General features: G+C 41.6%; 2 protein-coding genes and 2 non-coding genes across 18 annotated transcripts in view; all 4 read left to right on the top strand.

Annotated features, from left to right (window-relative positions):
* Nucleotides 1–7,843: 7,843 nt before the first annotated feature.
* Nucleotides 7,844–12,028, top strand: nifk (nucleolar protein interacting with the FHA domain of MKI67). The gene is made up of 6 exons (XM_026294669.1): nucleotides 7,844–8,061; nucleotides 8,973–9,101; nucleotides 10,157–10,265; nucleotides 10,466–10,677; nucleotides 11,038–11,100; nucleotides 11,397–12,028. The coding sequence occupies exons 1-6, from the start codon at nucleotides 7,939–7,941 to the stop codon at nucleotides 11,598–11,600; spliced, it is 840 nt and encodes a 279-aa protein (XP_026150454.1). The 5' UTR covers nucleotides 7,844–7,938; the 3' UTR covers nucleotides 11,601–12,028.
* LOC113124093 (small nucleolar RNA ACA64) lies at nucleotides 9,879–10,009 on the top strand. Its single transcript, XR_003295000.1, has one exon. It is a non-coding gene; the product is annotated as a small nucleolar RNA ACA64 (small nucleolar RNA).
* Nucleotides 11,141–11,271, top strand: LOC113124094 (small nucleolar RNA ACA64). Its single transcript, XR_003295001.1, has one exon. It is a non-coding gene; the product is annotated as a small nucleolar RNA ACA64 (small nucleolar RNA).
* Nucleotides 12,029–13,537: 1,509 nt separating the features above from the next.
* The window catches only part of clasp1a (cytoplasmic linker associated protein 1a), a 96,861-nt gene continuing 89,795 nt past the window's right edge, over nucleotides 13,538–20,603 (top strand). For 13 of the 15 annotated variants that reach the window (XM_026294660.1, XM_026294659.1, XM_026294649.1 and 10 more), the window contains exons 1-2: nucleotides 13,538–13,711; nucleotides 16,453–17,182. In XM_026294660.1, coding sequence (XP_026150445.1) covers nucleotides 16,988–17,182 — 195 coding nt within the window. In that variant the 5' untranslated portion in view covers nucleotides 13,538–13,711; nucleotides 16,453–16,987. The remainder of the gene's footprint in view (nucleotides 13,712–16,452; nucleotides 17,183–20,603) is intronic. The other 2 variants (XM_026294647.1, XM_026294646.1) reach the window with 2 other exon arrangements.

Genomic DNA, 20,603 nt, shown 5'->3' with positions numbered 1-20,603 from the left:
CTCCTTGTCATTATTCTCTCCACCTCCTCTTCTGCCCCTCCTTCCCTTCTTTTGTACCCTAACATTCTTCCAAATAACAGTAGGCATAATTGATTTTGAGTAACACACAGTAATTTTCCCTTTATTGTTTGTTTTATTTGTAGATGTTTTACAGATGCCCTTTGTGGCTACTTAAAAAAAACAAAAAACACTACCTATATTGTTTTCTAAAGTACATTTTTTGTATCATTATAATGCAACCACAGGGGGGCACAATCCAGTGTCTTCATGTGCCGGTCCCAAGTCTGGGTAAATGCAGAGGATTGTGTCAGGAAGGGCATCCGACGTAAAATTTAAGCTAAATCAAACATGCAAATCACAAATATGACTTCCATACCGGATCAGTCGTGGCCCAGGTTAACAACGACCGCCACTGGTGCTGTTGACTTACAGGGTGCCAGTGGAAACTGGACTACTGTTGGTCAAAGCAGGAGAGGAGGAAGGCGTGTTCATAGGCAAAGAGAGAAGAGGAAGGGCAGGAGTGTAGGACTTAGAGTAGGGACTTTGAATGTAGGGACTTTGTCAGGGAAAACTAGAGAGTTGGCTGATATGATGGAGAGAAGAAAGGTGGATATCTTGTGTGTTCAGGACCAGGTGGAAAGGTAGCAAGGTCCATAATTTAGGAGCCGGGTTCAAGCTGTTTTATCATGGTGGGCAGGCAGGCAGGCAGGCAGGCAGGCAGGCAGGACAAGAACTGGAACACGAAACACGGGCTGTGGTAAGCATCACCTACACACTATAATGCCCCGGCAGGGAACAAAGGAACACAGGAGATATATATACACAGAACTAAAGACAAATTAACACAGGTGAACGGAATATGACTAATGAGCAAACGAAAACAGTTGGATTAATACAAACAGAACCGCAACACAGGAAACTAACCAAAATAAGGGACAGACAGGAAACGGAGATCTCGGGGCCTAACACAGATGGTGGTAGACTTCGCAAAAAGGATGGAAATGGCTGTAGTGAACACATTTTTCCAGAAAGGGGAGGAACATAGGGTGACATATAAGAGTGGAGGCAGGAGCACACAAGTTGATTACATGTTGTGCAGACATTTCAACCTGAAAGAGATCAGTGACTGCAAAGTAGTGGTTGGGGAGAGTGTAGCCAGACAGCATAGGATGGTGGTGTGTAGGATGACTGGTGGTGAGGAAGATGAAGAGGACAAGGGCAGAGCAGAGGACCAAGTGGTGGAAGTTGAAAAAGGAAGAGTGTTGTGTGGCTTTCAGGGAGGAGCTGAAACAGTCTCTGGGAGGTCAGGAGGTTCTTCCAGACAACTGGACAGCTACAGCTAAAGTGATCAGGGAGACAGGTAGGAGCGTACTTGGTTGTGTCATCTGGAAAGAGGAAAGCAGATAAGGAGACTTGGTGGTGGAATGAGGAACTTCAGGAGTGTGTTAAGAGGAAAAGGTTAGATAAGAAGAAGTGGGACACAGAGGACAGAAGAGAACAGACAGGAGTACAGGGAGATGCAGCGTAAAGTGAAGGTAGAGGTGGCAAAGGCCAAACAAGGGCGTATGAGGATTTGTATGATAAGTTGGAGATAGGAAGTGGAGCAGGAAGTAGCAAAGATCAGTAAGGATGAAGTGAGGAAGGCGTTGAAGAGGATGAAGAGTGGAAAGGCAGTTGGTCTGGATGACATACCTGTGGAGGTATGGAAGTGTTTAGGAGAGGTGGCAGTAGAGTTTTTTACTGGGCTACTTAACAAGATCTTGGAGAGTGAGAGGATGCTTGAGGAATGGAGGAGAAGTGTACTGGTGCCCATTTTTAAGAACAAGGGAGACGTGCAGAGTTGTGGAAACTACAGAGGAACAAAGCTGATGAGTCACACAATGAAGTTATGGGAAAGAGTAGTGGAGGCTAGGCTGAGGTCAGAAGTGAGCATTTGTGAGCAGCAGTATGGTTTCATGCCAAGAAAGAGAACCACAGATGCAATATTTGCTTTGAGAATGCTGATGGAGAAGTACAGAGAAGGCCAGAAGGAGCTGCATTGTGTCTTTGTAGATTTGGAAAAAGCGTATGACAGGGTGCCGAAAGAGGAGCTGTGGTTTTGTATGAGGAAGTCTGGAGTGGCAGAGAAGTATGTTCGAGTGGTGCAGGACATGTATGAGAACTGTGAGACATTGGTGAGGTGCTGTAAGGCAAGGCAAGGCAAAGCAAGTTTATTTATATAGCACAATTCATACACAGAGTAATTCAAATTGCTTTACAGAAATAAAAGACAAGTTAAAAGTACATAGGCAAAAATCAAAATAAGAAACAGCAAATAGTGGGAGATGAACTTGAAATAAAATTAAAGGAGACAGTGCAGATAAATAAATAAAGTCAGTTGCCATATGTTATATGCCATGCTAAAAAGAAAGGTTTTTAGCTTGGACTTAAACATTGCCAGAGATGGAGCTTGTCTAACATCATCAGGAAGATTATTCCAGGGTTTAGCTGCATAGAACTGAAATGCTGCTTCTCCCTGTTTAGTCCTGACTCTGGGCACGAGCAGAAGGCCTGTCCCTGATGTTCTCAGAGTTCGAGATGGTTCATATGGCATCAACATGTCCGAGATGTACTGTGGTGCTGAGCCATGAAGAGACTTGTACACAAGCAGTGCTGTTTTAAAGTCTATTCTCTGAGCGACAAGAAGCTAGCGCAGAGATCTGAGAACAGGAGTAATGTGGTTGTACTTCCTGGTTCTAGTCAGGACCCGAGCAGCAGCGTTCTGAATGTACTGCAACTGCCTCATAGCTCTTTTTGAGAGCCCTGTGAACAGGCCGTTACAATAATCTAACCTGCTAGAGATAAATACATGGATGAGTCTCTCCAAGTCTGGTTTAGATATGATCCCTTTGATTCTGGCAATGTTTTTGAGATGATAAAATGCTGAGGATGTTATTGATGATTTAATGTGGTGGTTAAAATTCAGTTTCAGCATCCAGGGATCGGGTCGCCAAGGTCCCCGTCCTCGACCACTGCCCGATCCACTATGCACCGGCCCCTTATGGATCCTCCTGCGGGTGGTGGGTCCACAGAAGGACGGCCCCACGTCACTCTTTCGGGCTTTGCCCGGCTGGGCCCCATGGGGGGAGACCCAGCCACCAGGCGCTCGCCTACGAGCCCGAACCCCAGGCCTGGCTCCAGGGTGGGGCCCCGGCTTCGCCATGCCGGGCGACGTCATGGTCTTTGATTGTCGCTCCATAAGGGGCCACCTCCAGGCCAGGGGAGAGATCCTGCCTCAAGTGGAGGAGTTTAAGTATCTCGGGGTCTTGTTCACGAGTGAGGGAAGGACGGAACGTGAGATTGACAGACGGATCGGGGCATCGGCAGCAGTAATGCGGTCGGTGTACCGGTCCGTTGTGGTGAAGAAGGAGCTGAGCCGGAAGGCGAAGCTCTCGATTTACCGGTCAATCTACGTTCCTACTCTCACCTATGGTCATGAGCTCTGGGTCATGACCGAAAGAACGAGATCGCGGATACAAGCGGCTGAAATGAGCTTCCTCCGCAGGGTGGCCGGGCGCTCCCTTAGAGATAGGGTGAGGAGCTCGGTCACCCGGGAGGAGCTCGGAGTAGAGCCGCTGCTCCTCCACATCGAGAGGAGTCAGTTGAGGTGGCTCGGGCATCTGTTTCGGATGCCTCCTGGGCGCCTTCCTGGGGAGGTGTTCCGGGCATGTCCCACTGGGAGGAGGCCCCGGGGAAGACCCAGGACACGCTGGAGGGACTCTGTCTCCCGGCTGGCCTGGGAACGCCTCGGTGTCCCCCCGGAAGAGCTGGAGGAAGTGTCCAGGGAGAAGGAAGTCTGGGTATCCCTGATTCGGCTACTGCCCCTGCGACCCGGCCCCGGATAAGCGGTAGAAAATGGATGGATGGATGGGTTAAAATTCATGTCTGAGTCCATGATTACACCTATATTTCTAACTTGATTTTTAAATTTTACAGAAAGAGACTCGAGGCGTCTGCTGACACTTTCTCTTTGTTTCTGTGGACCAAAGATGATTATTTCAGTCTTGTCACTGTTTATTTGGAGAAAGTTGTTTTACATCCACACAGTGATCTGTTCAATGAGGCAGTAACACAGTGAATCGACTGGTTCATATTCACCTGCTGTGAGTGAAATGTATATCTGAGTGTCATCTGCATAGTTATGGTAGGACACAATATTGCTGCATAATTAGGTATCCCGCCCCCTTTTCGGCACACGGCTGAAAAACACATACCCAAATTAAACTAGCTGATGTTCTTACATTTTAAGGGTTATATTGATGACCTTGGTGTCGTTTGAAGCAAAAGCTTCCCAGTTTACTATCGGCGCACTGTAAAATGTGAAATATGACTCCCCTCCCCCTCTTGCTTCGAGCGCTGCTTGCCTAGCGTTGTCAAGGCAACATTTACAGTAAGGAGTGGGGCCCTTTAAAGCCCACTGTTGGGTCATCTGACATAACGTATCATATACTGTTGGAAAGGCCTCATCATTGGCTACAAGATGCGTCAGTCATCATCGACGAACAATACAACTGGCTGATTCTACTGTCAATCAAAGTTAGTCTATGCCCCCTTACTGGGATTTGCTCTGAGGGTGCGAATTGCGAATTCCATTGGTTTTAGGGTTAGTTACGCTGTGAAACGTAACAGACAATTTTAATTGAGGCCTCATGTGGTTCACGGAAGCCTGCTATGTCAAACTTTGTGGAATAAACGGCGAAATCAACCGTAAAACGAAGCGGATTACAGCTTTTCATGAGGAGGACGAGGGTTTTATGGGTTTACTGTATAATATTACGTCTTTTGGACTAAAACATGGGTGCACTTTGTTCTATGGATTCTAATGAACAAAACGATATGCGACACTCCATGTTTGAGTACACGTATGAAGTAACATGACAGAAAGGTAAGAACCAGCCTACTGTACTGTATTTGTACTGTTGTTAAATATTAAGAAACTGTAGTCGCTGTGATTATTCAATCCTAAATTGAAAATTTAATCGTGAGACTTTAAGCTTTTATTAGATATAAAATTTGTTAGACTGTATTCAAATTTGTGTGACGATCTTTGGTGAACTATCTGGACATACAACTTTAGGAGCAGATCTGCTCCGGGGTGGATCTAAGATCTAAGATTGAACAAAAGGGGTCCCAAGTTGGTCCCACATGTCAACGCCATTTGGTCTGAGACACAGTTACCAATTTCAATGAAATACTTCCTGTCTTCAAGATAGGACTTAAACCATTTAAGGGCAGTACCGGACATGCCTGTCCAGTTCTCTACCTTTGTAACAGGATCACATGGTCCACTGTGTGAAACGCAGCACTTACAGTGGGTACGGAAAGTATTCAGACCACTTTAAATTTTTCACTCTTTGTGTCATTGCAGCCATTTGCCAAAATCAAAAAAGTTCATTTTATTTCTCATTAATGTACACTCAGCACCCCATCTTGACAGAAAAAAACAGAAATGTAGAAATTTTTGCAAATTTATTACAAAAGAAAAACTGAAATATCACATGGTCATAAGTATTCAGACCCTTTACAGTGACACTCATATTTAACTCACATGCTGTCCATTTCTTCTGATCCTCCTTGAGATGGTTCTGCTCCTTCATTGGAGTCCAGCTGTGTTTAATTAAACTGATTGGACTTGATTAGGAAAGGCACACACCTGTCTATATAAGATCTTACAGCTCACAGTGCATGTCAGAGCAAATGAGAATCATGAGGTCGAAGGAACTGCCCAAGGAGCTCAGAGACAGAATTGTGGCAAGGCACAGATCTGGCCAAGGTTACAAAAGAATTTCTGCAGCACCCAAGGTTCCTAAGAGCACAGTGGCCTCCATAATCCTCAAATGAAAAAAGTTTGGGAAGACCAGAACTCTTCCTAGACCTGGCGTCTAGCCAAACTGAGCAATCGTGGGAGAAGAGCCTTGGTGAGAGAGTAGTGATGGGCAAGTGAAGCCTCATGAAGCACTGATGCTTTCCTGACAATTGTGCCGAAAAAGATTCAAAGCTTCAAGACTTCAGTGACGGTGACATCTGGTGGACAACTGAAGCCATAGCAACCTCTAAAGAGCACGAATGAAGCACTGGCACTGTTTCAATCCCATGACAGCAATAAAAGTTCAGATCTCTTGAAATCAAAATGATCCCAAACTTAGAACCTCGCTTATTGGTGGGACTCGCTGTGAAACTTGCCAAAATACTCTCACTCTCACTCTCCAAATCCTGAAGCAGAATGATGCATGTTATATAGCTGGTATGGCACCAAACCACTCAAATCTGTCAAACCTGTCAAGCTGTCATTGCCTCAGAATGCACTGAAACGCCATGAGCCAATGACACACATTGAAAGACTATGAGCCAATGAAAAGCTTTGAAAGATTTTGAAGCAATGAAGCGCGAAGCGAAACAGTGATGACGTTCGAAGCTTCCAACGTCAACGAAGCTTCCAGAGCAAGAATATGCATTTGTAACACACTGAATTCGTGAAGATATATCTGGCAGTTTTGGCACAATGTGTTTTCTTTTCCAGACATGTTGAAAAATAAACAATCTGTGGCTGTAGTCACTCAATAGGCCAGATTAGCTGTTAAAAAGAAAAGAAAAATCCTCAATAAAATTCAGTTAAAGTCCAGTTAAAAAAGGGTAAAATAATGTTAAAACGTGTATCATTAGGTAAAAAAAAAAAATGAAATGAAAAGGAATAAATGCAAAGTAAGGCGGGCAAGAGCAAGCAGAAAAGCGTCTGCACTCTTCAGAAGCAGGACGTCTTACTGTAGGGGTGACAGGAGGTCAAGGTGGAGGAAAAACTAGAGAGGTGGAGGTTTGCTCTGGAAAGGATAGGAATGAAGTTTAGGCGCAGTGAAACAGAGTACATGTGTGTAAATGAGAGGGACTCAAGTAGAACGGTGAGGTTACAGGGAGTAGAGGTGAAGAAGGTGGAGGATTTTAAGGACCTAGGGTCAACAGTCCAGAGCAATGGAGAGTGTGGAAAAGAAGTGAAGAGACGTGTGCAAGCAGGTTGGAACGGGTGGAGGAAAGTGTCGGGTGTGATGTGTGACAAAAGAGTGTCAGCAAGAATGAAAGGAAAGGTGTACAAGACAGTGGTGAGACCAGCAATGTTGTCTGGTTTAGAGACAGTGGCACTGAGAAAAAGACAGGAGGCAGAGCTGGAGGTAGCAGGGCTGAAGATGTTGAGGTTCTCTCTGGGAGTAACGAGGATGGATAGGATCAGGAATGAGTACATCAGAGGGACAGCTGATGTTAGATGTTTTGGAGAAAAAGCCAGGGAAGCCAGATTCAGATGGTTTGGACATGTTCAGAGGAGGGACAGTGAATACATTGGTAAAAGGATGCTGAGGTTAGAGCTGCCAGGAAGGAGGCCTAGAGGAAGACCAAAGAGGAGGTTCTTGGATGTAGTGAAGGGGGACATGAGGATAGTTGGTGTGGGTGAGGATACAGAGGATAGGGTTAAATGGAGGCAGATGATTCGCTGTGGAGACCCCTGAAGGGAGCAGCCGAAAGGAAAACAACAAGATTTTATTGTATCATTATTATATTTAGACTAATTAGAGTAGTGTCATAGTATATGATATTGTAAAACATAATGAAGAAAACACTTAATAGCGCGCAGAACACGCTTTTCTACAGTCTTTTTTCCCAAATGTTTGCATATATCAGGTTCAGCAGCCGCTTTTATTGCTGCTGTTGACAGAACCATAATCCTCCGTGCCTGTAGGCGGCGCTGTGCAGAGCGCACGGCTGTAGATTAGAGTCAATCGACCCTCCCCTGCGATTCTTTCGTTTCCACCACATGGGCAACTGGATGAGTAGTTCAACGTGGTTCATGGGGAGGAATCTGACGTTATTCTTTACTGTACAACTGAAGTCAGGTAGCTTTAATTAATCGAAATGACTGAAAGTAAAGTAGAAGGGGCAGCTAAGCCGGCAAAAGAGCTGCTGGCGCTGAACCCAAACCAGGAGTCCGAGTTTAAGAAGAAGGTGCAGGAGGTGAAAAAGAACAAACCGAGCACGGTGAGCCGAGATGGAGAGATGGCCCTGTTTGTTTCTGTAGGGACCAGGTGTTGTTAGCTCGGTGAGTTAGGGGAGCCGTCCAGGAAGGGGTTATGAAGCTGGTGTGGATAAAGACAAGAGACGTTAGTGTTTTGCCAAAGTAGTTATCCCCGACAGGAATTGTATCCCCTGCCGCGGGAGCGACCTGCATTGTAGGGCTTGAATTTTAGCTAGCTAAGCTAACGAAAAAACATGAGCACTTGGATTCTTTGATCATCGTATTGAATATGTTTTTTTTTCTCCACGATGTTTTCTAATGTGTCTTTTAGTTTGTTTATCTTTCTGTCGAAAGTTATTGTAGCCATTGTAAGCGTTATGTCAGGCTGTAGCCTATTTTACGTGTTTGTCGAGTTTCTCCGATGCACTGATATTGTTAGGTTACTGTTTGGAAGCTACTGTCAAACACGCTGTAATGTGGTCTTTCTTTCAGTAGAATATACTGAATCAAACAGCCAGCACGTTAGATAGCTACAGTAAAATCGAGGTCGACAGGAAATGTAAACAAGCCTACAATAAACTCATCACATTGTCAACACCAGTTGTTTGGCAGGGGATACACAAATTTAGGAACGCAGAAACAAATATTTTAACAGATAATGTTGAAGAGTAATGGGAACATTATAACTAATATGAACAGTAATTATGTAGTCGTATAACTAAGGTAACGTTAGCTGTAGTAAATGATATAATGTTAGCTACATACATAATGAGCTATTTGTTTATTACTCATATTCTAGTAAAGGGTTATTTTAGACAAGGCATGAAGACATATGCGTAGTACTGAGTTTATAAGGTGTACTAATACAGGCAAGTCCTAACTGATTCTGAATATATCCATGGACATTTAAGACCCGAGGACCTTGTTTTCTCAGGGGACCCGTTTGACCCCAGGAGTGGTGTATGTGGGCCACCTGCCACTGGGGCTGTTTGAGCCTCAGCTAAAATCTTACTTCGAACAGTTTGGAAAGGTCCTGAGGCTGCGGCTGTCCAGGAGTAAAAAGGTATAAACTTACAATAATGTGTTACATACTGCCAGTCATTTCTATTCCACAAAAGAATATTGGATACTAGAATAAAATAAATTATCATATTTTTGAAAATTAGCATATTCTTAGCCCTTTTATCCACAAGTAATTAAAGTCTGATTGATTTATTTTTTCTTCCTCAGTGTTTTTGTTGCTCTTTGGGCTTGAAAATAAAAAAAAAAACTTTTTTTTAACACACCTTTTCAAAAGTTCATCACATGTCCACTGTGGACTGCATGTGTTTTAGTTTTTAACTGAAGAAACAACATAACAAAGAAAAATATACATGTGAAAACTATGAAATAATATTTTAAATTTTGTTACTTATGTGTTTATATATTTAACCAAATTCTAACACTGTTCAGTGCAAAGCAAAATCACTCCTACTCCTAAGCTACTGAGGGTTTCTGGCTTTCCGTTGGCCAACTTTTGTCGCACTTATAATGGGTGACCAGTAGGTCACAGAATATTGGATGACACACTAGCATCCACTGTAGTGGGTGATGTGCAACTACACAATCTCAACCAATGCACATACAAGAAAACTGCTTCTAAATAGCTTTCCACTGTAGTGACCACTATGCATGAAACTGTTTAAAGGAGGTGGAATAAGACCTAATCATATAATTTCAGCTAGTTGGCCTCTTTTGTTTTCCTCACGTTTCTGTCACTGGCAAAGATGTACATTTTCAGTTATATGAGATGTTATTAGAGTGCTGGGATATGGTAGTAGTGATCCTGTTGAGTTTTGGCTCAGTCTGAAAATGATCTCAGATCGAACAGTGATGTGCGGTCAGATAACTGAGCCTAAAGTATTGTGGCACATTTAGCTTATCACCCTGCTTGCTTGGTTGTGGAGTGATAAAACCCATGTGCCAACAAAATGCATGAGGAAAAGTGAAATAAATGAAAATAAGGTTATCATGGAAGTTAGATGAGTCTAAATCAAATACATGTGGTATGAAATAACTGAGACATCTGTTGTTCACCTTTTTTTCTGTCTAATCTTGTCTAATATCTTTTACTTGCAGACAGGTGGCAGCAAAGGATATGCATTTGTGGAGTTTGACTGTGATGAAGTAGCCAAGATTGTTGCAGAAACCATGAACAATTACCTCATGGGGGAGCGACTCATCAAATGTGAGTATGTAGAAATGTGTTAGTTACCAGCAGAAGTCATAGTGATGTCACGTGACACACACGTGTTAAAGTGAATGAAAGATGACCCAATAGTTCTGGCACTTTTGTGAGACTAGAAATATTAGCATTAACTGTAATCGGATGTCCTTTAACAGAAGACTATTTACCTAAGTGTAACTAAACCTGGTGAATTTTCTCAGGTCACGTGATTCCACCAGAGAAAGTGCATGAGAAGCTGTTTGTTGGCTCCCAGAGAGAATTCAAAAAGCCCTCGTATCCTGCCGTAACACGCTACAACAGGAAACACACAGACCGACAGGCAGAGAAGACAAGAGACAAACTCCTACGGAAAGAATCGAAGCTCCGAAAGAGGCTTGCAGCGCACGGCATTGACTACGACTTTCCAGGATTTGTAAGTGTTTGAAACAGTAGTTTATATGGACGCAAACTGTATTTAAATTGAGTAAATAAAGTCCTGCAGTAAATGGTTTGCTACTGTGTATGTATTTGTTCAGCATTGATGATGTTCTCCCATCACTGCACCCTCTTTCTGCTGCTTGTGGTTTCGCTGCCTTATGTCTGGTACTCAACACAGGAATGCAGCTTAGTTGGATGTGCTATTATTTTGATAGATGTTGATTTTGTCTGTAGAACTTTGCTCGAGAACTCCAGTTTCTGTTGTTTTTGTGAACTTTATCCTGACCTTTTTGTTTTTTAATGTTTACCAAGGGTTTGTGTCATGTTTACCTTTAGTGCTTGTTTGCTTTTCCAGGCTGCCCAGGTGCCTCAGAAGAAAAAGCCCTCTGATTCCATGAATGCATCTTCATGTAGTGATGTAAGGACACGCTACACAAGATATTATATATAGCTTGAGCCCAGACTGAAAATGACCCCAGGTGTATCAGTGATCTGGGGCCAGATAGCTGTGCATACAGTATTGTGGTGCATTAAGCTTATTGTGTAAGTCTGTTACTGACTACGTGATAAAACCCATGTACCAACATAGCATATCAACTGGTGGAATGTAAAAGCTCTAAATATGCATGGGACAACTTTAATTAATTAACAAATCAAGTCAGTGCTCCTTGTACCAGAATCACCATGTGGCTATTGATCTCTTTTCCACATCAGGATGTCACACCAATATGCACACCCTCTGTCCTAGAGAGGAGGAAGTCCATGGCCATTGAAGACGATGCAGATGATGAGATTGTCATTAAGAGGCCAAATGTAGAAAAAGATGCAGAGTGCTCCTCAGGTGAGGAAGAAGACCTTGACAGGGATGACGACTCTGAGAGTGAGGAACCCTCTGAGGAAGATGAAGGGGTGGAGTGAAAGACTTTGACTGTCAGAGCAGAGATACAGCACACCAGGAACATGTATGCTCTTTGTTTTGATTTGAGAGTGATTGGACAGCTTTGAACTCTATTCAGAAATCAAAGTGCATCTTTTATTTCACATTACAATTTGGAAAGATGCACTTATGAATGATTCCACTGAAATTGTGGATGCTCCTGTGAGTACCATGGATTGTGCTCAGAAATCATCAAAGTGGCCCTGTTTGATGGGAAGCAGTTGTGTCTGGACTTCTTTGACAAAGATAACTTTGAAGCCGACTAATTTTGCTATATAGTGCTGTGGTGTTGATAGATAAGAAGTAGCACCATTGTGTTTTACTTTATAATGCACAAAAATGTGGTTGCATTTGTCAAAAGATGTACTCTTATCTTTAAAAATAAATGTCAGTATACTTTCAAACAGTCTGTAAAATCCACTACATGCTTTATTTTATAGAATAAGCAAAAAAAAAAAAAAAACCCTTCCAAGTCACACTGCCAGTGCAATAGACCTTTTTCATCTACAGTAACAAGAGCTCAGGTTTAAATTCATTAAATGAATGATGGCTAAATTCAAATTAGCTGCTTCAGTATAGAGGTATAGAGCCTTTTCACAGACACTTGGATTTATCATTGTAACCAATAATAGTAATAACAGTTGGGAACCATTAAGTATTTGAGCGAGTTGTTCCATTGAGCCAAATGTACAATACCAGGATTATCAAACTGAATATTAATGTTATTAACTCCAGCCAGTTTTCTGCTGTGAGGAGTTTAAGTATCTGCCATTTAAAAAAAAAAAAAAAAAAAGAAGCAACTGATGGCTCATTTGGACACTTAGGGCAGAGTCGGCTTTTGTGTTTGTAGGAACACCTGTGCTTTTAATACTATGGGTAAATCCCAGTTCCACTAACTGCATCTGCATTGCCTTCACTTGCATCTTTTATTTGTGTCTTAGTTGTGCCCTTGAAGATGCAAGAAAAAGAAGAAACACAGAGGAGTCAGGGAATCATGCAAGAGATCATTTAAGAGATATGACACATCCTTTCCTCTGATCCGTGATGTAGAAAGCAACTGTTTTCCGTTAGTAGGGTATGTCAGTCTGTAATAGATTTCTGCAAAGGATCCACTTGTGTACCCTCTGTTATAGCTCCTCCAGGCAGCCTCTTTGCTCCTTTCTCCTCTAAGCAGAAATAAGAGGTTTGGTCCATCCTTCATCATAGTGGATTGGGATCACTTCTGGGGCTGCCAAGGAATGATAAATGGTTTAAAGAAGGCATTTTCGATTTATCCCCTGACAAGTCTGAAAGCCTGCTGGTGAACTGGTGTCATTCATAGAACATTGTGTTTGTAAATTCAAAGCTGTAACAATATGAAATTCTTCTATGATCATTACATCTGCCACAACCAAATGGAGCAAATTATAGTTAGGACTCCTATTGAAATATATCAGCTGGTATAATAATTCATATTTAATAGATGATAAAGTTAGTGACCCCTGATTGATCACCAGAGATTGGGAAAGATGTTTTGACACTGTTCAACATTAAAACATTGTCAGGTAGGAAAAAGGTTGTACATACTGGAAACTAGGTTGTATTGTGTGATATACAAATTTTTATTCAAATTTTTATTTATTTTTATTCAAACCTGAGAAAAAAAGCTACTTGACGTACAGAGGTTTTGCGGGGACCAGGACGTCTGTATTAAAGAAATGGATCCATGAAGCGTGATTTTGTCTTGACGGTGAATTTTTATATGCAGCAGTCAAACTATAAATGCTGCGTGCCTGTTGAACTGCATCTACCTTTGCCTTACACATGAACTATAGACTCAACATATCCAGTAGATGTCGCTGTTTGTCATACACACCCATGACACACCAACACATTTTTTCTTTTTTGCTTTGCCATGCGACATTTTTCCAAGTGCCAACATCATCCCTGGAACAACTGCGCCTGCGCACGACGATCCCATTCTCGTCCTGCAGCCAGCATTCCGGGTGGAGAGAGAGAAAGACTGAGGAGATTTGAGGCCGTAGACTGTATATTTACAACAACAAATACGAGCTGTATGTTCAAAGAAGCAGTGGCGCATAAGCAGGATCTGGTAAGTAGAAAAATGAATGGTGTAGCTACACCCCCTTGTCACCTTTTCTTCTCTTTGTGCTGCCTGTCTGCCCGGCTGTGAACTGACGCTCATTGAAAGGAAGGGCTAGGGGCTAGCTTTAGCGTTTATTCCCAAAACACCCACTCTGTTTGTGTGACACAGGGGGACGTTGGCCAGTTGTTTCACAGAAAAGCAAAGAAAACCGATGTTTCATGGCCACGCGGGTAAAATACAGGGGAGGCTTTTGTTTCACGTCAACAGTGTCTGGAAGCTGTCAAAGCGATCCTGCGTCTGGCATCGCTAGCAGTGATGGTCAGGCGCTAAGCTAGCTGGAGCTCTGCTAACACTGTGTGTGTCCGTGTGTGTGCGTGTGCGTGTGTGTGTGTTGGCAAAACATAAATGAGCAAATCTCTGACAAGGATGAGCGGCTTGTCAAAGGCGCGAGTAAAGCCTGCTAAAAATATTTAGAGGGTGTAATAACATTGCAATAATAATATAAACAATTTCATTTTTATATTTTTTTTCAGTTCTTCAGCAAACTGCCATGTTATTGACGTTTTGCATTGTTATGCCTTATAATAATAATTTAGCAGTTCAAGCCTCATATAATGTTATTAGTAAAATATAGCACCCAGGCAGATCCTTGAACATTTGCTCATACCCTTTCTCACACTTATATGTCAGTGCATTCACAGTGATGTACATTGAACAGACCTGCACGCCGATCGTTTTACTGGTTCAAGTGTTTTCATCCTGAGTTTGTCTTGTCCCCTTACCGTTGTGGTCATAGATTTACATAACCCTGGCACAACTTGATTAATATTGGCCATATTTTGGAAAATATAACTGAATGTGCAGATCATGTTTGCCCTTTTAAAATCATAATGCCAACTGCATTTATTAACAATAATATCTGACCACTTTCCTTATAAAGAAAAGTTTTCTGCATGATCCTTTGTATCTTATATTCATTGATTATTATTAATTGTGCAAGGGGTGTGTAAATGTATGAGGACAAACCGTATTTGTTTAATTGCTTTAACTGGAATTAAAAGACAAAAACAGGACTGGGAGCTGCAAATTAGCTTCAGCTACAAGCCCAATAAATATTTCATCTCATGCTTCTTACCCAGTTAAGGCGAATATCTGTATTTTACCTGTCAAAGAAAATAACAAATACATCTGTCAAATATAACCATAGTCCATTACTGACAATGGTAAGTGCTAATGTTATTTTATGTTATAATGTTGTTTTTAACATGATCACACTTAAATGGAGAAAGTATTTTACAGATTATGCCACTAAAAAGGTCACAGTCCAATGATTCGGGCCCATATCTTGGTACGTCAAGACAAGCAGGATTCATTTTCACTTCCAAGAACAAAGGCCCTTATCTGACAGAGGCTGTTTAAGCAATACTTCTGCCAGAAAATCTTGTCACACGAAAGCCCTGGAGTTATTTGAAGGGAAGGAGTAATGCCAGCATATGATTGAGCAGTTTGGGATTGGAACAAATAAACAAACAGCAGTGATGTCCTTGTCTTCTTATTCATTTGGTGTTCCTATTAAAGCGCAACCCATCAGTAGATGTGTTTCCATGAGAGTTATGAATTATCAAGTTGAGTATTTGAAGCAATCGGAGAAGAGGAGTGATGTATATTTGGACAGGGAAATTCATTCAAGGCCTTTATCTTTAGCTGTCATGTCATGTTATGTTGTTTTTTTAATGTTCCCTACAATGTTTGACACTTTCTGGATCAGAATTGTTAGCTCAGCAGTTTGACTATTATCTATGGCTGCCAGTGTGTTGCTCAGCAGGAGTAGCTGAGTTTAAACCCAGTTAGGTGGTACTGACAACTTACTTCTGGCATGGCCAAATGTACTGTAACACCCAAACATTGTACCCTTATTAAATTGTTACAGATATCAGACCAAAACTACAATGATAAATATATTATCTTTAATCTTCTATAACAGTCTTTACTCTTTTGGTAAGACCTTCTACCAGATTTTGGAGATTGGCTGAAGGGATTTGCTCTCTTTAGCTAAAAGAGCATTAAGGGGGGTTGGCTTCTAATGTTAGAAAATAAGGCCTGGTTCACAGTCTGTGTTCCAGTTCATCTCAGAGGTCTTGTATGGTGTAGAAGTCAGGCCAGTCAGGTTCCTCCACACCAAACTGAGAAACCACTTATTTATGGGCCTGGCTTTGTGCACAGTGGCACTATTAAGTAAAACAGAAAACTGACTTCTCTGTTACCACAAATTTGCACACTTAACTCTTAACAATGCATTACTTTGTTGGTGATAGAGGAATAACTGTTAACTGTTTTGTGTATTTCATGTATTTTAAGCCATTTTGAGGGAAAATGTTATGCAGTTTTTGGCAGATGCTGCTTTTCTCAGTATGTTTTGGATTTTAAAATGCAATTTGATCATTGGCACTGGATAAAAATAATGGGCATTTTTATTATTCTTTGCCATTTTTTTGGAATAATTAATCACTAAAATAATTGTCAGGTGACTCCATAACGAAAAAATATTTTGTACCATTATGATTTACATTTTAGACAGAGGTTTGTTTTACTAAAAGCTCAAGTGTGCTATTTGGAGATATTAATTTGAATTTGAGAATTTTTACATACCAAGACACTGATGACAATGATGTTTCTACTTACAGTGAAATTATTTGACCAGGAATTCACTTTGTTGTATTGTGTGTCAATCCTTTCTTTTCCTCCAGGGCTCTCCAGGGCAGATCCCAGGACAAAACATGGGGTTATAAGGTAGCCTTCTCCATCCATCTGCATTTGCTGTCTTGACTGCTCGCCAAAACCACTTCTTCTACCCCTGCTATAGTGGTTTAGCTTAGCCTCCTTTGATAGTAGAAGAGGGGACAAAAAAACTCAAGTGGGAGGAATAGTAACTTTCCCCAGCTGCTGTCCAGACACACACATGCTGCATTGCTGTCATTCCCCCAAGCCCTGCTTCATCCATCCTAAGGGCACGGCCACTAGCTTGCTAGCACGCTAGCACTTGGCACAAAAAGAAGCCCTGTCCTTGGGGATAAAAATATAAGCAAATTGTCTACACTTGTCTCTTTCTTTTCTTTGCCTTTTCTGGGTCAAACCGCCACACACTCACTAAGTGGAGCTCCTTTTGGTTAGCTGTCATTCTTACTGCGTCAAGCAGTGGAGGATTGCTGGCAGCCAGTCATTCGGCCATTCAACCAAGCAGACTGAGGAAGGCACAGGGGTTGTGTGTCAGAGGCCAAGGTGATGGAGCCCAGCATGGAGATCTGCCTGGCCCAGGTCCTGCAGAAGGATGTAGGCCGACGGTTGCAGGTGGGGCAAGAGATCATTGACTACATTTTGGACAAGGAGAAATCCCATGATCTGGAGCAGGATCAAACTGCACTGGACAAGATGGTAGATGGCATCGCCAGCTCTTGGGTCAACTCCAGCAACTTCAAGGTAAACCTTACTGACAAGCCAGTGAACAAGGGATTATGGGACAGTGACATTTACACGCATGCATTTATTACAAATAGATACACTTATGATTTCATATATGTGTTCAGTTTTATGTCTAGGCCTCTCTCTGTTAGAGATGCTTTCAGAGATGTAGTGTTGTGTTTACTAGCACATATAGTGTTGTTTTGCCTTCCATTTATTAGGAAGTATATGTCACTGCTCATTCAGCTGTTCACTGCTTATGTTTGAGATATAGGTTTCAGAGTAGCTTTAGAGTTTAAATCTCTGATGCAAATGCCTGTCAGCCATTTAGATAAGGTCTGTTTGCAAATGCCCAGACAAGGTTGAACAAGTTTCCTTGCGTAATACGTACTAGTGGCCATTGAGTTGAATAGGGCAACTGGAAAACAACTATGCTACAGTTTCAGGTTGTTGCAGATTTTAGTCCTTTTCTATGCACTGCACTCCATTTCATTGTACAGCTATATAATGGCCTTGTTGATTTGTTTAATGAGGAATTTCCAGCTTTTCAAACTGTTTGCTGTGCTGTAATGCAAGATGTTCTCAGGCAGGCAAAGGGAGAAAACATTATTGTTTTCATTTGACTCTGCTTTATTTCGAGTTCAGTCTAGGGCACAGTTTTATCTAACCCTGATTCGAGATTACATCAGCAGTTTTTCAGTGCTAACCACACATTGTGTGCTGAAGCTGTCATGTAGGGGTATATATTTTAAGTCAGGATATGCTGCTTTTGCTCTAAGAGGTCTCTGACTGCATAAGACCAAGTCTGCCCTTTATGTCCTTCATACTGTAGCTCAGTGGGGATGGGAAAAACAGTTGTTTTTTTATTTTCCAGCTCTGCAATGTTGGTGCTGTGGTGCTAAGTCATGCCTGAATGGCACTACACGTTCACCACATTTATTTTACTGTTATGCTTTTGCCCTCAGAAATTTGGCACATGCCTCAGAAAAACTGTGATGAGAGGCCAGGGAGAGTTCAGGACACAGAGCAAGTAAGGGCTTAATTGGAACTGGCCTGGTTGAAGCTCAGATGAAGGGGTACTGGGAGGCCAGAGCTGGCAGATATAGGGCTCCACAAATAGGAGTCAATACTTTTGGTCACAAACAAACCTTCCTACATTGTGCTAAGTTAAAAGTCTGCCCTATTTTATAGCTGTGTTCTTATAATCTAGTTTTCCTGTTGTAATCACTGGGGGGAAAGATACGATGTTTCCACTTTAACAAAGCACTGCTCATGGTGTTAGCTAGCCCCGTGGAGGCAGTACAGGCGAAGCCGATCACTTGGCAACTAATGTGGAAACTATTTACTTTGAGAGAGAGGGAGAGAGAGAGAGGATGGATTCATTTGCCATAAATGGAGGTTTGGGGGGATGCCTCTAAATACCAAGCAACTGTTTAAAGAAAGAGTTTTACAGTCGTTTATAGTCTGAATGACTGACCTGAATGTCAGAAAAGCATTCAGTCTTTCAGTGTGCTTTCTTTGTTTCATATACTTTTTGTGTTTATTTAGTAAACATTTGATTGTTGTATTGCATTTAAATATAAACTACAGCAACACTAATATAGTATTTCAGATTTCTTTCAAAAAGAGAAACATACACAAGGCTAATTCAAGGTCACTGACACAAAAATGCTACATTTGTTCCTGAATACAGTCTCAAGCACAAATGCATCAGGAGTAGGGCTGCTTGATCATGTAAAAAATCATAATCACGATTATTTTATACGATTACTCATTGACTTAGAAAATATATTATATAATAATATAAAATATATTCAAATGTGCGGCAGCATGGTGGCTGAATAGTTAGCACTATTGCCTCACAGCAGTCGTGGGTTCGCAACCCGGCCTTTCTGTGTGGAGTTTGCATGCTCTACCCGTGCTTGCGTGGGTTTATTCCGGGTACTCCGGTTTCTTCCCACAGTCCAAAAAAAACATACATGTCAGGTTGATTGGTGACTCTAAATTGCCCATAGGAGTGAGTGTGAGTGTGTGAGGTTGTTTGTCTTTGTGTGTCTTTGTATGATCAGAAAACAGCAAAGATAAGATAAAATTTATAATCACTTCATAACTGTGAATTGTTTCATTTTAAAAAAGATATTTCAAGCTTTCTAGGCATATATTTCTCATGTCTTTGAGGCAAGTATTCGCTGAGATTCAGGTTGTTTTCTTTACGTGTCTGTGTAGACAGGTGACAGAGACGGAGAAGACAGAGAACACGCCATGTCTGCTTACTTTATTTTACAAAAGCACAGCGTTTTGTTGTTATTATGAGTGTATACAAATAAAACTAGACCCTGTACAGATTCGAATGATATATTGCTCTTATCTGTACAATCAAAACTGACGCAGTAATTTAAGTTTGTTTCGCCGTTATCAGGAGAAGATGCCACAAAACACGCTGGCACGTTCGTCGGCCCCTGAGGGTTAAATCTTTGGAATTTTGATGATGATTAATTTAGGCCCTGAGAGGTAATTCTGGTGAAAAAATGGTTAACACTAATAACCTGTACTCTTGATAAATGTAATGCATGGGAGTTAAGCCTCACATATAGTATAACTAGCTAATGCTAACTGGGCCTCTTTGCACAGTAGCGGAAACTATACACCTGTAGTTCAAGTACACAAGTCCTGAGCTTTCAGATAGGTTAGTAGCTCTCACCACTTCACCTCCTATGCAGAAACTTATTTAAGATGTGTGCATGACAAGCACAGACTCTGTAAAACAATACTTGAACAAGTACAGTAATAAAGATCAAGATCTGTTTAAATGTCAAAACATAATTATATTTTTTTATTAAATGTGTAGCAAAACTGTTTTGACAACAAAATATTGAAAACAGACTTTTCTATATTCTTTTGTAAAAATCTGATTAATTGAAAACATAATGACGTGAGGCAGCACGATGAATAAGTGGTTAGCACTGTTGCCTCATAGCAAGAAGGTTTGTGGTTCAAAACCTGGCAGAGAGCTTTGTTCTGTAGAGTTTGTTCTCACTGGTGCTTGCGTGGGTTTTCTCCAGGTCCTCCGGTTTCCTCCCACAGGACAAAATGTATGTCAGGTTGATTGGTGAATTGCCCATAGGAATGAGTGTGAGTGTGTGAGGTTCTTTGTCTATATGTGGCCCTGTGATGGACTAGTGACCTGTCCAGGGTGTACCCCTGTCTTCCACCCGAAAGTGAGCTGGATAGGCTCCAGTAGATCCCCGTGACCCTGGTTAAGGAATAAGCGGGTATAGAAAATGAATGGATGGATATTCAAATGTATAAATAGCATAAAAAATAAAGGCAAACAAGATGCAGTGCACTGCCACAATCTCTTAAAGACAAGTAATAAATAAAATACAAATATCAGGTGAAATAATAAATAAATTAGACAAAAATAAGCTTGCTCACGTAT

The sequence above is a fragment of the Mastacembelus armatus genome, chromosome 21, assembly GCF_900324485.2.
Source record: "Mastacembelus armatus chromosome 21, fMasArm1.2, whole genome shotgun sequence".
Taxonomy (NCBI): Eukaryota; Metazoa; Chordata; class Actinopteri; order Synbranchiformes; family Mastacembelidae; genus Mastacembelus; species Mastacembelus armatus.
Note: the sequence above shows the minus strand (reverse complement) of the source record. Positions and strands in the feature narration are given on the sequence as shown.

What these genes read in the sequence shown, in the direction of transcription:
- nifk (XM_026294669.1), top strand. Translation starts at nt 7,939, where the DNA reads ATGACTGAAAGTAAAGTAGAAGGGGCAGCTAAGCCGGCAAAAGAGCTG. An exon ending in AAAAGAACAAACCGAGCACG is followed by an intron (nt 8,062 to 8,972) that starts GTGAGCCGAGAT and finishes TTGTTTTCTCAG; the next exon opens with GGGACCCGTTTGACCCCAGG. An exon ending in ATGCATCTTCATGTAGTGAT is followed by an intron (nt 11,101 to 11,396) that starts GTAAGGACACGC and finishes TTTCCACATCAG; the next exon opens with GATGTCACACCAATATGCAC.